General features: G+C 28.9%; 1 protein-coding gene across 1 annotated transcript; it reads right to left on the bottom strand.

Annotated features, from left to right (window-relative positions):
* Nucleotides 1–305: 305 nt before the first annotated feature.
* On the bottom strand, nucleotides 306–15,995 carry LOC105835176 (cytochrome P450 6k1). The gene is made up of 7 exons (XM_036293808.1): nucleotides 13,337–15,995; nucleotides 13,060–13,237; nucleotides 6,954–7,522; nucleotides 5,734–5,961; nucleotides 2,434–2,708; nucleotides 1,736–1,910; nucleotides 306–613 (listed from the first exon to the last, which is right to left on the bottom strand). Exons 2-7 carry the CDS (start codon nucleotides 13,137–13,139, stop codon nucleotides 456–458), a joined length of 1,485 nt encoding a protein of 494 aa, XP_036149701.1. The 5' UTR covers nucleotides 13,140–13,237; nucleotides 13,337–15,995; the 3' UTR covers nucleotides 306–455.
* Between the last annotated feature and the right edge of the window lie 634 nt (nucleotides 15,996–16,629).

Genomic DNA, 16,629 nt, shown 5'->3' with positions numbered 1-16,629 from the left:
TAAATAAAATATTAAACAAAATTAAGCATTAACATTAAATATATTTAAAAGTAACATAAATTAGGAAACACGAAAAGAATAATTAATTCAAAATCGAACCGGCTACAATTCAAAATCTTTGATTTTAAAATGCAAATTATTTAAATTTATTTAATTTAAAAACAAATTTGAATTGAACTTACATTGATTCGATTCGAATCGATTCAAATTCGAACAATTCGCACACTTTCTAGTAAAAGTACACACTACAAAGATACTAAGGAATTACTAAGGTTCTGACAAGAAGCCACAGATTAAAAAAGAACTTTTTGCTTTTTGAGATACATTGATATTTGTCAGATACTTAACAACATATTTTACTATGTAAACATATCTCATTGTGTAAAACTAGATTGCAAAATTTATTTTGTTATTTCAATTATTAATTGTAATCTCAATAAATTATATAAACGTTATCATATCTTTTTGAAATGCAGATAAATTCCATTGCCAGCAGTTGTAAGAGTTGAACGTCGATTCAGAAAACTTGTATGCTCTTTGACTTGCCAAACTTCATAATCTTTCAGCAACAAAGATAAAACGAGTTTAGCGTACAGCTGAGCCAATTTCATTCCTGTAAACAATTTATATAATTAATTACATAATTGATTGTACACATACACACACATGCGTACGTTGCGCGCGTCCAAGAAAGATTTATTATGTACATGAAATATGTGTATATTAAAATTATAAAAGAAATTTATAAAAGAAAAAGGTAGTAATATGATACTTTATTTAAATCTTATATAATAATTTTGTTAATAATCAACATATTAAATTAAAAAATCAGCATTTTATATATATACATTGTAGACATAGATAGAAGAGAAAGAAAGAGAAGAGAACAAAATAACTTTCTTTCCGTATCTTCAAGGTACTATAGAACGCATTAGCAAAATTTTGCGTAGACACAATATAAAAGTGATCTTTAAAACACAAAGGAAGATTTTCCAGTTATTTCCTAATCTGAAAGATCAGTATCACCATGCTTAAAATCACCAAGTGTATACAAAATCCCCTGCTTTTGCGAAAAAGTGTAGGAGAAACCGGGAAGAAGATTAGTACACGAATCAAAGAACATCAACGGTGTACCAAATACGGTCACTTTTCCAGGAAACATTATGAAAGTCTAGAAATTTTGAAACATCCCGATAATCTTAACCGTGATGAAGGTTATCAGATAAGTCCGATTTGACACACTGTCTTCCCAGTTTTTTAATTGATTAGTTAAAAACATTTCTGAACAGCACATATTAATTGGCAAATAGTTGGCCAATATTGTATTAAGATTGGCCAACAGTCGACTAATGGTAGGTGAATTGTGCTACTATTGAACGAATAGCTCCGTCCCCTCTCTTTATCCTTATCCATAAGCCCCCACCAGGACATGGGGTATATAAGGGGTATACGGTTACAATTAAAAAGAGATGATGCAAACTGCGTGATGCATTTCCAAAATCGGCGCAACACTGTACTAGGACGCGGCATGTATCCGTGTATCCAAAAGCTCTTTCTATTAGAAGCAATATATATATATATATATGTATATATATATATATATATATATATATATATATATATATACATTGTTTAATTGATTTTTGATTCAAAGTTATAAAATATTTATTTAGGATGTTATATATTTCTTAAACAGATTACTGACCTATTTATTATTTGTCTTACACTCGCTTACCTATACACATCCTATGACCAGTACCGAACGCCAAGTAAGCATCAGGAATACCATCAGCAAATCTGTCAGGATTGAATACTTCCGGTTCGTCCCAGAATCTAGGATCCCTTCCAAGTCCAAACAAGGAGACATATATTGGCGTATCTTTTTCGATAATGACTTCACTATTAGGAATCTAAAATTTTGTTGTACATATATTAAGATTTTGTAATTAAAGTCATAACACGTTTTGAAGACAAACTAAATTTGATAGGAATAAAACTATTTTAACAATAATTTATTAATTTTTTTTAATTTGTTAATATTTAATCACCCAATATATATATAAAATTTATCCGTTTTCTCCCAAATAAAGTTTAATTAAAAAAGTTTACTAAGTTACTTACTATTGATTTTCATTCATTATTCCTCAAAAAAACTAAAAATAAAAATTTTAAAAGAACAAATAAAATTACACAACTTTTCTTTTACCTTAAATCTTATAAAAACCTGTAATTTGTAGTTTTTTTCTTGTAATATTTAAAATTGTATATAATATTTTAAAATATATATTACAGGCTACATTAAATATACTGAAATAAGGTCAATGATCTTTTTAAAACTGTTTGATTAAGTAAGGTCAAAGATCTTTTTAAAACTGTTTGATTAAATAAGATCGAAGATCTTTTTAAAACTGTTTAATTAAATTTTATGTTGACCTTGTAATCTTGAAGCGTGTGTCTATCGACAATACCCACGGATGGATATAGCCTCAAAGTTTCATGTATAGTTTGTTCAAGATATTTCATATTCTGGAACGCTTCAAACGTCCAGCCATATGTTTCGATTGCTCTATTAATGTCCTCTCTAGCCAGCTGCTGATACTCTGGATTCTTCGCTAGTTCCATCAAAGTAAAGGCTGCACACGTAGCACTAGATTCAAGGCCAGAGAAAAAAGTAGCAGCCTGATGCACTAGATTATCTCCCTCAAATTCTGTAATAAATATTTGATATTTAGTTTTTATTTACTTTATCCAGAATTAACTATTTTCCTTAAACCAAATTAAATGAAAGTTAATGATTTATAAAATTATTTTTATTGCATTAAAAGTTATATGAATAAAAAATTAACTCATTGTCAGTTAAACGTTGCATTAAAATTAATTACCCTAAGTTAAAACGAGTGTGTGAAGTTGCCTCTCTCCAAATCATTAAAGTATAGTTCTGATTAAAGTTCTGGCTTCTTTCGAGCAATATAAAGAATTCCTGATAATTTTTAAAAAGAGTTCTGATGATTATGATAACAAAAACACCTTTTGAAAAAAAAGGCTAACGATTTATTCTATCGAATTTTGAGATTAAATAGTTCTGAATGAGCTAAACGTTTTGTTTTGCAATTATCTAGAGTTCCTGATGCACAAAAAATTTTTGGGATTGATTAAAAAAAATTTTTGGCAAAAAAAATTTTTAATATCATCTCTCGTTCAAATATTGTTATCTATCTTGCAAACCATTGGCCTAATCGCTTTTAGCTATGAGACTTTTCGTTACAACTCATCGAAAAATGTCCAGAAGTTCCATTAGAACTATTCAAAACTTCAAAAAAATTTTCAACCTCGGGACTTAGAAAACTTTAAATCATCTCTCGATCAAATACCGGTTATCTTACAAACTGTTAGCCTAATCGCTTTGTATAACAAGACTTTTTGTCAGAACTCGTCGAGAACTACTCAGAACTCTAGTCAAAACTGCTCAAAACTCTAAAAAAATTTTTGACCCTGGGACTTGGAAAACTTTTAATCATTTACCGTTCAAATATTGATTGTCTTGTAAATCGTTGGCCTAATTGCTTTAGGCCATAAGACTTTCCTAAGAGCTACCGCACGAGCTTTTTCGTAACGATTATAGAAGAACTTGTGTGGTGACCCTAATACTGCGCATACTACGTGAAGATTGGTCTGTTTCATAAAAAAGAATAGAGCGCGCGTGCAAACCATATTTATCTCTTTCTATTCAACACCGTAATATTGACAATATTCTTACATTATTTCTAACCGACCCGTAATATATTAAACATATGAATGAGAATTATTTCAATCGCCACACGGTCTACATCGGATCTTAGTAATGTTATTAAATTTATTTTTTAATTTTTCTTTTAGCTTTATTTAAACTGCGCGCCGACAGGATTCGTCAGACTTGAGACACAGTAACTAAAAGCTAAATTTCGATGCTCAAGCGCATCTTTATCGTAATATTGGTTGAAGCGACAGTGATTGGCCATACACGCGCTCTATCCTTTTCTATGAAGCGGACCGATCATCACGTAGTATGTGCAATATTAAAAGTCTTATAGCCCAAAGCGATTAGGCCAACGATTTGCAAGATAACCGATATTTGAACGGTAGATGATTGAAAGTTTCTCAAGTTCCGGGATCAAAAATTATTTTAGAATTCCGAATAGTTCTGACTAGAGTTCTGAATTGTTCTTGACGAGTTCTAATGAAAAGTCATATGGCCTAAAACGATTAGGCCAACGATTTGCTAGATAATCGATATATAAACGGTAGATGATTGAAAGTTTCAAGTCCCGGGGTCAAACATTTTTTTAGAGTTCCGAGCAGTTTTGATTAGGATTCTGAATAATTCTTGACGAGTTCTGACGAAAAGTCTTATGACACAAAGCGATTAAGCTAACAAGTTTGCAAGATAACTGATATTTGATCGATAGATGATTTAAAGTTTTCTAAGTCCTGGAGTCAAAAATTTTTTTGAAGTTTCGAATAGATGGAACTTTTGGACACTTCTCGACAAGTTGTGACGAAAAGTCTCATGGTTAAAAGCGATTAGGCCAACGGTTTGCAATATAATTGATATTTGTACGAGAGATGATTGCAAATTTTCTTTTGCCAAAAATTTTTTTTAGTCAATCCCAAAAATTTTTTATGTATCAAGAACTCTAAGTAATCACAAAATGAAGCCTTTATGCCATTCAAAACTACTCGATCTCAAAATCAAATTTTTAAAATTGTTTAATTTTTTTAAAATTAATGAAAAAAAATTTTTTATGCATTAGAAACTCTAGATAATCGCAAAATAAAGCGTTTAAATCATTCAGAACTATTCAATCTCAAAATTTAATTTAAAAAATCGTAAAGTTGACCCCCTTTTTTTCAAAAGATATTTTCGTTACCTTAATCGCCAAAACCTTTTTACAAATTATTAGGAATTTTTTATATTGCCCGAAAGAAGCCAGAACTCTAATCAGAACTACACTTCAATGATTTGAGAGGGGGAAGGGCCAACTTTACACACTCAGTTAAAACTTATTTACTAAAAACATCCCTTATATCCTTTAAAAAATGTAATACTAAACAGTAATAAATTGGCCAGTAATTAATACTTGTTTTAAGTATTAAAAGTACTGCTGTTAGTACTTTTAATACTTAAAATAAATAATAATTAAAGATAAATTTTAATATTACATTTTTTTTAAGGATTAAATTAAAATGTCGTAATTTTTAAAAATTAGATTACCTTGAGTAAAATAATTACGATATAGATTATCAAATAAATTATTTTAAAAAATTGTCAAATATAACATATTTTATTTAAATAATATTTCTTAAACAAAAACTAAAAATAAAACTTAAAAATCATAGAATTTTGTTTTTTATATAAAAATGTAATTTTTTAAATTTTGTTTCTTACAAAGATAACTTTTTAACTTAGGAAAGGAAGTTAATAAGTTTTTTAAAGTTTGTGTTTTAAAAATAATTAATTAAAAATTAACTTATGTCTGTACCCCGCAAAGGATTTGGTGAATAAAATTGTTATTATATATTAAAAACTAGTAATAATATAATGATAATAAATAGTATTACAAATTATTAAAACTGTAAACTCAATTGCCAATTTTAAATCATAGTTGGTTTAAATAAAATTGAATAAATTTTTTTCTCTGTCAATTAAAATGCGATAGTAATATTGATAATGTGAAGACACAAAGTGTCACTTACTATAAACAGGATTCTGTTCGCCATTCTTTATTTGAATCAATGAATCGATAAAATCGCCTCGCTTCTCGCCGGTTTTTTCGCGGTTCTCCATTGCCGTCCAGAAAAATTTTTTTACATAGTCGTAGGAGTTGAAAAACATCCTTGTACCGAGCACTCTCAATAATTCAGGTATAAAGAAAACGATCACGAGAATAATCATTCTTTTTAATCCATGAAAAGATCTATGAACTGCAAAATTATTTCTGAGTTACATATGAATCGTTAATATAAAAATTCTTTGATCTATTTAAATGTAGTTTAATGACATTGCTTTACAGATCTCAAAGCAGCAACGGACTAAACAAATTATAATTCATAAAGTAGTAATTTAATTATTTTTGTAAATGTTTTTAAATAATTTTAAAATATAAGCGTAACTTTAAATTGTTTATTAAGATCAAAACATTTTATTAAATTGTATTAAAATTTATAAAAAATCTTGATAATAAACTTTTTCATGCAGAGATTAAAATACATAAGAAGCAAACACTGTTGTTGATCTTATACTTTGGACCTTTACATTCTGATTTGTATTTTTTCCTCCTTTTATTCACTTTTATTCTAATTTTATCTACTCTTTTTATTTTAATTTTTTTTTAATCTTCAATGTAATTTCAAGTCAGAGATTAAATTTATATTATGAATTACTTCTCTGTAGTACATTCAGTTTTAAGATATATACAGTTATAAAAGAACATTTTGTAGCTTTATAAATAACAATATTACAATTTACTCATTGCGTTGCTTTTGATTAACATTGAAACACGTAAGTCCAGATAAATTTTTTTTATGCTGCATTCTTTTTTACACGCGTTCTTGTACATTTTAGAAATTGTTCATGAATTTGCTGTCATGGACTTGTTAATGGTATTATCTCGTTAATGGTATTTATCTCGCAATTAATTCATGACTGTAATTTACTTAAAAAAGACCAAATCCAACAGTCGAAACGTTGTGATTGAAACTTTAATAAAGATTATGCCAGTTAGTCGAATGTATCTTTGTTCATTCGTTTTGATTTAATTACAAGCGACAATAAGCCACCTCTCCTTGGGTCGATTAAAAAAATAATATTACAAAATACAAATAAAATATAAAATTATTAAAAAATAGTGCAAAGATCCAAATATGATCAAATAAAACTAATCTTTAATTAATTACTTTAAATAAAAAATAAGTACCTGCATCCGTAAACTCATTTGGATGATAAAATGAGTCTACTTTAGTACCAAGCGCTACTGAAGCGATCACACCAGTTGTACACTTGTAATAAATATTTTGCACGTCTAACACTTTTACAATTTCTTGATTATTTAGATGGTCGTTTATATATTTTATCATAGGTTCTGTAGTTTCCATCATCAATGGTAACATATTTTTCAATTTGCTTCTAGTTAAAGTAGGAGTGATCTTAGACCGCATATATTTCCAAACCGGATTTTTTATGCCAAACAAATTCTTCATACCCATACTATCCTTTTGATGGGAGCCAGCAAAATAACGATCGGTAAAATTATTAAAGTCTTTGATCATAATTTGCTTAATTATTTTAGGATCGCGTAACAGTAGACATGGTTTGTGAAAGATGTAGAAACCGACGAATGGCGCGTCCGGAGGGGCCATCTTGTGTAACTCGCCAATGTGCCACGACGGTGGAGAACGGAATAATACAGCATTCTTGACGTTGCCAAAAATCAAGTCGGGGGTGAGGTACTCAACGCCGCGTCTCTTCCAATAATTCAACTTGAATCTGAGTGATTAGTATTGAAATTTTATAAATATAATATTTATACATATTTAACATATATTTACAAGTACATTAATTAAATAACATTAATTAAATAAATTACGAGTACATTAAATTTATTTTTAATAAGTCCCAAGACGACTTTACTCGACTTCGAGATTCAAATATTATTGAAGATAATATTGAAATAATACATGTAAAATAAAAATATTGAAGAGTAACATTAAAAGTAGATATCTATAAGTGATAAAAATTTAACAAAAATTGTAAATTATAATTTAACATTTTAAGTTAATATTAATATTGTATTGCACCAAGAAAAAAAATGTTGCGGTAATACACCTATAATTTATAGTTATTTTTGGACCCAATCATATTTTTATAGTTATTTGACAATAAATTATAGTTTGTTTAAGCTATATTAACGTTCTTATAATATTATAATCATAATATTAGTATATACAACTTATTATATATATAGTATAAAATAAACAATTACAGTTGTCATAATTTATCAAAATAAAAATTTTTTATTTTGATAAATAAATATAATGAGCTGTACTATAAAACAATCAATTATAAGTATTTACTATAAACATATAATTATTATTAATATTATAGTAATAATTACTATAAAATTGATATTTCTAACTATAATTATTTTACTATAAAATTATAATTGCAAATATTACATTTTTTTCTCAGTGTGCAGATTACAATAACTACACCCTCAGAAAAGATTTCTGATAACTAGACAAAAAATATTCTTGACACATTTAATCTTATTACAATCTGAAGTAGCATAAAAATAAAACAATATTTAGATTAAATCAATAATTCCTATTTTCCTCTCGCGAATAAAATAAGATTGACTTATTATCTTGAGACAAGAGCAACATATATAAATTTAAGCTTATATATTCTTGCATGTACAATAATTCTTTACTCGATATTAGAGCGCACGATTTTAGCGCCATATTTGGCTCACCCAACGTCGTGTAGTCAAGTATCGCGGATCGCAGCACGATTTCGCGTATTGAATATCGTTCCGCATAATTTCTCGCGTAACGCGTAAAGTGTGCGTCGTGAAACATCAGGAGTGCTGTGCAACGTGTCTTATCGAGACAATTATCATGAATAACATAATAAGACAACTTCAAAAGTAAGTTAATAAGAATAAATTTAATAAGAATAAATTTAATAAGAAAGTTAATAAAAATAAATTTTTGTTCTATTTTCTTTCTAAAAATTGTTCTTTCTAAATCTTGATTTTTTTCTTCTCTTTCTTAATCTTTTTCTATCTCTTTCCTTGTTTTACTTTCAAAGTAAAATATGTGTTTCGTAGTTTTTTTTTTTTTCGTATAATATTATTTTTATACCTACAAAGACAGAGAGAGAGATTGATTGATTAAAGTTTATTTAGCTTTCTCAGCTATTATGTTTTACATAGATTTACATACATGCTTCTTTAACATCCGTTTAAATATATCAATTTTACAACTTCTAATTTCTGCTGGCAAGATATTGTATAATTTTACGCCCTCGTAACACACGCTTCTTTGCGCACTTTTGGTTCTAACGAATTTTATTACGATAGTCCCTTCCTGTCTTGTTTTTCTTCCATTTTCATTACTAATTACTTCTAGTCTATCCCTTAAGTAATTTGGCGCCAAGTTATGTAAAACTTTAAATATAAATATACATACATTATAGTGTAGTCTCTGTTTTATAGACATAAATTGCACCGCTTGTGATATATGTTCTATTTTGGTGTATCTATTACATTGTAATATTACTTGCATAGCCCGATTCTGTGCTACTTGCAATTTATTCAATTGCGTTTCTCCCATATCTACCAGTAGAGACCAGGAGAGACCGGGAGAGACGAGAAGAAACCGGGAGAGACGGGGAGAGGCCGGGTGAGACGGCTAGAAACCGGGAGAGACTGGGAAAGACCGGGAGAGACGGAGAGAGACGGGGAGAGACGGGGAGAGACGAGAAGAAACCGGGAGAGACGGGGAGAGGCCGGGTGAGACGGGTAGAAACCGGGAGAGACTGGGAAAGACCGGGAGAGACGGAGAGAGACGGGGAGAGACCGGGAGAGACGGGGAGAGACGGGGAGAGACGGGGAGAGACGGGGAGAGACGGGGAGAGACGGGGAGAAACCGGGAGAGACGGGGAAAGACCAGAAAAAACGGGGAGTGACCGGGAGAGACGAGGAGAGACCGGGAGAGACCGGGAGAGATGGGGAGAGATCGGGAGAGACCGGGAGAGACGGGGAGAAACGGGGAGAGACCGGGAGAGACGGGGAGAGACCGGGAGAGACGGGGAGAGACGGAGAGAGACGGGGAAAGACGGGGAGAGACGGGGAGAAACCGGGAGAGACGGGGAGAGACCAAGAGAAACGGGGAGAGACCGGGAGAGACCGGGAGAGACGAGGAGAGACCGGGAGAGACTGGGAGAGATGGGGAGAGATCGGGAGAGACGGGGAGAGACCGGGAGAGACAGGGAGAGATGAGGAGAGACGGGAGAGACAGGGAGAGATGAGGAGAGACGGGAGAGACCAGGAGAGACGGGGAGAGACGGGGAGAAACCGGGAGAGACGGGAAGAGACCGGGAGATTGATTGATTGATTGAGAGAGAGAGAGAGAAAGAGAGAGGAGGGGAAGAAAAGAGGAAAGAGAAAGAGAGAGAGAGATTTCTTTAGATTAAATAAATAAATTTTGCTCGACTATTTCAAAACACATATTTTCTTGATTTTAATAAATTTTAAATAGATTTCTTTAGATTTAATAAATATTATTAGAAACAAAAAAATATATGCTTTGGAATAGTCGAACAAAACGGTTTATTAAATTTAAAGAAATTTTTCTTTCTGTGCATATATTACAATTCTTATTTTTCTAATATTTTTAAAAAATCAGAGTTTTTTTTATTTTACACGTGCTATTGTATATTTATACATAGACAAATAGTTTAGAATAGTTTAAGATAGTTAGCAAAGAATTTTTAATATCAATATCTTATTGTCTTAAATAAAAATATCGTGAAACGTGTTTAATCATATGTATGCTAAACATAAAAGATTAAAAAATATTTATCGTTCATAATAAATTCATAAACCGATTATAATAGTCCGTGCATAAAACAATTTTCGAGAAAAGATTCATGAAGAAATTTAGGATAAATGTAGAAAAATCGATGATTTTTACATCTTTTTAGTCGTCATATTGAATCCGCCATCTTAACAATTGTGTATTTGATCGAAAATAAATGCAAATATCAATCCCATTATTTTCAGACTATAAATGAAATATTTGTGTAGATAAAACGCTGTATAAAGTCGATAATATTCTTCGAGCATTGAACATTTGTTTTAAGATATTCCATGTCTTTCAATTAAATTATACGAGTCTCTTAGATTGGTGTGTTTGACAACATATTTTAAAGAAAATCAAATTGGCGCGAACACTTATGATACTTCTCTTGTAAGTAATAATTTATATAATAAAAGAAAATACTTTTTGCTTACAAAGTAAACATTAAATTTATCTAAATAAAAATTTATTTAATGGAAGAAAATATTTTTTGCTCACAAAGTAAACATTAAATTTATTATCTAAATAAAAATTTATTTAATAAAAAAAAATTATTTTTTGCTTATAAGAAACTATTAATTTTTTTTAAGTAAAAATTTAATTAATAAAAAAAAATTTTTTTTTAAATAAATAACCATTATTTTGTTTTAAGCAAAACTTTATTTAATAAAAATAATTGTTTATTAAATTTAAATTATTGTTTTTTAAATTAATGGATATTTTGTTTTTATTGAAAAATGTATTTATTAAATATTAATGTATAAAAGAAATTGTTTAATTTTATTTAATAATGTGTTCTTTAATGTAAAAAATAATTTACTTATTTAAAATAAGTATTTTTCTTTTATAAGAAAAAATTAACTTTACCTAAAAAAATATTTCTTTCATTTAATAAAGTATTTTTTTTGCTAATAAATATAATTTTCTAAAATAAAAAAATAATGTTTTTGCAACTATTTAAAAAAGCCATTTACTAGAACTAAATAAAAATTTCTTGAATTTAACAATTTTTTTCAGTGTATCAAACTGCTTGTTAGATTATTGATATTTTAATTGCACCTTTTATATCTATTACAGTACTTCCATTATTAAAGATCTTATTAAACAATATCATTCACTCTATTAGGATTTGTTTGATAAAAACAAATCCAAATAGAGTGAATGATATTGTTTAATAAGATCTTTAATGCCTAAGATGCATATAAATATCCATTATTCAGATATTATTTCTGAAATAGGTCCTCTTGAAACACTATCATGTTTTAGAATAGAAGCTAAACATAAAGAAAGTAAACAAATTGCCCATTGTGCGCTAACAGAATCAATTTACCTATTTTATAGCTAAAAGGCACCAACTTAAATTTTGCTGTCATTTACTAGCTGGAAGAGGTTTATCTTAAAAAATATTTTAATCTGTTCAGACTGTCTCTGTAACTAAAGCGAAAGACTTTTCTAGTTTTTGTCATATATTACCTGAAGATATAACTGTCGCAAAATGAAATATTGTAAAATGGATTAAAATTAATAACTCTTATTATGAAAATAGCATGTTGGTTGTTGTAAAATGAGAAAGAAGTAAAAATTCTCAGTTTGGTTCAATTCTTGAAATATTATCTGCATCCGGAGATAATATTGTAAATTTTTTATTTAAAAAACTTAATACAATAAGTTTCAATACTCATTTCTATGCTTATGAAAATAATTTCACTGATCAATGGCGCTATTTAAAATTTCAAGATTTAGATATCCATACAGCAACCAACATGAGAATTACTGCAAATGGTAAACAATTGGTTCCATTCTGTTTTAATCTTTATTGATTTCTCTGTAACATACTAATATGTTTTTTATGCTTTTTATTTATTGTTTTTTATGATTTATAAATTGTAAATAAACATTGTCCACTTATACATGATAATAATAAAAAATAACCAAAAATATTTGTGTTTTCGCTTATAAAAACCCTTCACTTTATTCTATCACAAAAAAAATCTTAAAAAAATAACACATAATATTCCTGACAATCTATAAATTTTTTCCCCGTAAGAATAGAATAAGATTTCCTTTAGATTGATATATTGCTAAAGCAAGAATATTATGAGATTGCCACAAATTTCTATTAGAATTTATCTGAAAGAATTAAAAAAATAGCATAAAGATTATTTTATTCTAGATTTAAGAATCTTCTATTCTACCTTAAAACTTTATAAAAGAATAGCATCAAGATTATTTTATTCTAGATTTAAGAATTTTCTATTTAAGAATAAAATATTCTCTTTGCAACACTAAATATGATTGGCTCTATAGCGATCCTATTTTATTTTAGATTGAAGGCTAATAGCATTGCATCCAGAAATCTTTTCTGTGAGTGTACATATTATATTATATTAATTTTGGTACTATTAAATAGTACTAAAATATATTGTTTTTACTTGTACTAACCTGGCATATACCCCAAAAAGAATCCAGAAAAACGTTATCACCATAGAAATAACTATGATGAGTACAAGATTGTCTAGCATGATGTATTCGGGTTTATTCTTACTTTTCTTGTAGAAGACTGACTTAATGAACAGTTTGCTGTCTTTATATAGCTAACCCATGTCATAGAACTTATCTACTGGAAGAGCAATAGTGTATATGTATACTATAGGTACATGAGAGGTACATAGGTATATGAGACAGAACTAATTTTCTGTCTCACTTTTTGGACACACACCTTTATGGATCTTTTTCCTCTTCTATTAGTATAAGTTCTAAGTTCTATAACCCATGTAATCAGAACCGGTTTAAGATATTTTGAGGCCCAAGGCTATTGACTCCATAGAGGCCTTTGACGAAAATAAAAAGTATCCTTGAATAGCTCGGGTGAAGCTCTTTAACAAACGAGGTCCGGGACAATAATTCTCCTTACCCCCACCCCCCTTAATCTGGGCGGCGCGCGGCGGCGGGTGTGGACCGCAATTCCCCTCTAACGCTCACACGTCGGGGACCCGAAAATCTTGCGTCAGCAATTCCCGCACCGTTAGACCCCGGTCCGCGTAACGTCATGCCCCCGCGCGCCGACAAGTTCCCCCGCGGAGCACGGAGTTAGATCTCTATTAGTATTAACTACTTCCGTTTACATTTTCAATATGAAATAATCTGCAAATAGTACATATACGTTGGAATTTTTGTAAAAATCTTTTTTTAATATTCATCCAGAGTGTAGTTCAAAATCTCAATAAAAGCATCAACAAAGTACAAAGTACTAACGTCATTCAACAAATTAAGAAATATGTCAAATAAAGAATAGAAGGTATAACACTAATTCGGGAATCTTACGGATAAAAAAAGTGCGAACAGTTTTATATATTCCAAAAAGTAATTTTAGTATTAAACTGCACAATAATACTATTAAACTGCACATTAATTATTACTTATTGCAATTTGCAAGGGGAAATTTAAAAGGGGACGATGAGGGGGCTTAATTTCCTTTTATTGTAGATTTATGATATTGTCAGAAAAGGCGTTGGGAATGAGCGTGTTACGCCCATAGAACTTATACTAATGGAAGTGGAAAAAACCCGTACAAGTGTGTCTACACTTAGAAAAAAATGTAGCACCAGATAAGACAATTGTGGAGTGCTCGTCTACAAATAATAGTACAAAGTACAAATAGGGATAGAGATAAATTGTAATACATGTCTAAAAAATTGTTCTAAGAAACTTATCTTAAATCAATTGACAAACTGCTTAAAGCTGTAAAATATTGCAGTATTAACAAAGCCTAAAAGATGTTGTAATTTTTAATAATTTTATTGTAATTTATTACATTTGTTGCGAAAATATAGTAGCGTTTGACTTAAAAAATCTACCACATTTAATAAAACTTCGCGCAACAAGATGTAGTAGGTGCTTATAAGCATATATGTAAACTATAATAATAATCTGTAGCAATCTTTAATTCAACTTGCAGGCCTATAAATGCTTTTGTAGAAAACATATCAACAATTATTGTAAAGCAGTTTATTTTTTATAGTAAAGTGTTTAAGAGATTTAAGTTTAAAGTAAAGTGAACAAATTGTATTCACAGTGACTATAAACTATATGATAAAACAAGCAATACGTTACTATAAATTAATGTTAGCTGTTTTAAATATTTAAAATATTATTTTATGGATTTACTACAATAACGCAATAAAATTTAACTCAATTTTATAGCATAATTTCATAACTAATGTATAACAAGTTATTTTTAATGTATTATAATTATCCAAAACGCTATAGATAAATGTTTTACATCTTATTAATAAAATTTATTTGCGTGCTTGTTTCATAAAGTCACAGTTTTTGTGTTTACATGTAACAAAATAAATTTACTACAAAATTATGGCTAATCTGTGTATTTTCTATTTTCTATTACATTACAATTTAAAGTTATTTATCTGACAAAATAAAATCTACAATGTTGTATTAGTCTTTTCCGAGAGATTTTTCTCAGTGCAAGAAGTGAGATAGAAAACTAGTTCTGTCTCATTTCATGTCAAGTCATGTTCTATCTATTCTTGTCGCACAGATGTTGGACACAGTTTCGGCATACGGATGATATACGCTATTCCCCTTCCATTAGTATAAGTTCTATGGTTACGCCACGAGGACGATTAAAGACCGATACCGCGCATTATAGGATTGCGTAGTAGTACTAAATGCGTAGATAACTGGAACTTTTATCGTAATACTTAGATTGATAAGAATTCAAGCAGACGGCGGAAAGATAAACAGATTCACTAAACTCTAAAGAAAAAATTAATTACGTTTATTTGAAGAAATATATAAAAATAGTTTGGCTTATTTAATCTTGTCTCTCTCATATCAATTGATACGTAACTTTTAAAAGTTTATCTTTTACACATATAAAAGTTATTTAACTTTTAAAAGTCACTCTCTCTCATATAAACAACGTAATAAATAAAATGTTTTTGATTAAAAAGTTTTCATCAAATATGATTAATCTTTATCTTATTAGATTGCATATATATTCAAGATAAGTACAAATCATATGCTTTTAATTAAAATGTTTTGCCGCCTTTTAAATTGTTTATAACTTTCTTAAAAATTAACTCAAACATTTGAAATTACAGGAAAACATAATTTTTATTACGATAAAAAAGTATACCAAATTTCATCAAAAAATATTAATAACTTTTCGAGTAATGTTAATTGTTTATCCAAAACGCGCTTCACTAAAATTTAATTTCTTCATTTTTGAGATTATGCACAAACCCGAATCAAAGTTTTTTCTCTTCTTAAAAAGTTGCAGTATCATATATCGGTATTACGAAATGTGTGCAATGTAATTAAGTGCCTCAAATAAACGTGTAAAAAGTAAGCCTAATTAACAATTAAATAATTTTTAAAATATTAACGCTATCAAAATGGGATAAAATGCATTTGAAAGATGCGATTAATTCTTCTTTAAATTTAAAAAAAAAAGAACATTGTCCTAGGTTGCTTAAAAGCCGAAATAATTTTTCTTAGGAAAAGACTACTTTAACTTTTTAGAAAGAAATCCGAAAAAAGATTGCCTGATAAGCAAGTTATTATATATATAATACAACATTATTATGATGAGACTTTATAACATTTTACATTAAAAAAAATGTATTTCTTTATTTTTTATATGACATGATGAAAGATATTTTAGTAAAATATTAAAAATTATATGTTTTACTATAATTGTAATGTTTAAAAATATTACATTATCTGCTCTTAAAAACATTTCAAAATAATTTGATGGTAGGTTAATCTAGTCGAAGTCATCGGTTTTCTACGATGCTAATATTGGTTTTCTTACTACACACCCATTTTAATGAAAAATATGGTTTGTATTTATCTTGAATATACACGAAATCCTAATAAGAGAGATAAATGTTTGACGTCCTTGATATGAGAGATACGTACTGTTTAATAAACAAGCACGCCGGTTGAAAATGATTACAGAGTCAAATAAAGGTGGCAGAAAAATTTAAT

Source organism: Monomorium pharaonis, chromosome 11 (assembly GCF_013373865.1).
Source record: "Monomorium pharaonis isolate MP-MQ-018 chromosome 11, ASM1337386v2, whole genome shotgun sequence".
NCBI classification, from domain to species: domain Eukaryota; kingdom Metazoa; phylum Arthropoda; class Insecta; order Hymenoptera; family Formicidae; genus Monomorium; species Monomorium pharaonis.
The sequence above is the reverse complement of the archived record's forward strand: the minus strand, read 5'-3'. Positions and strand labels throughout refer to the sequence as shown.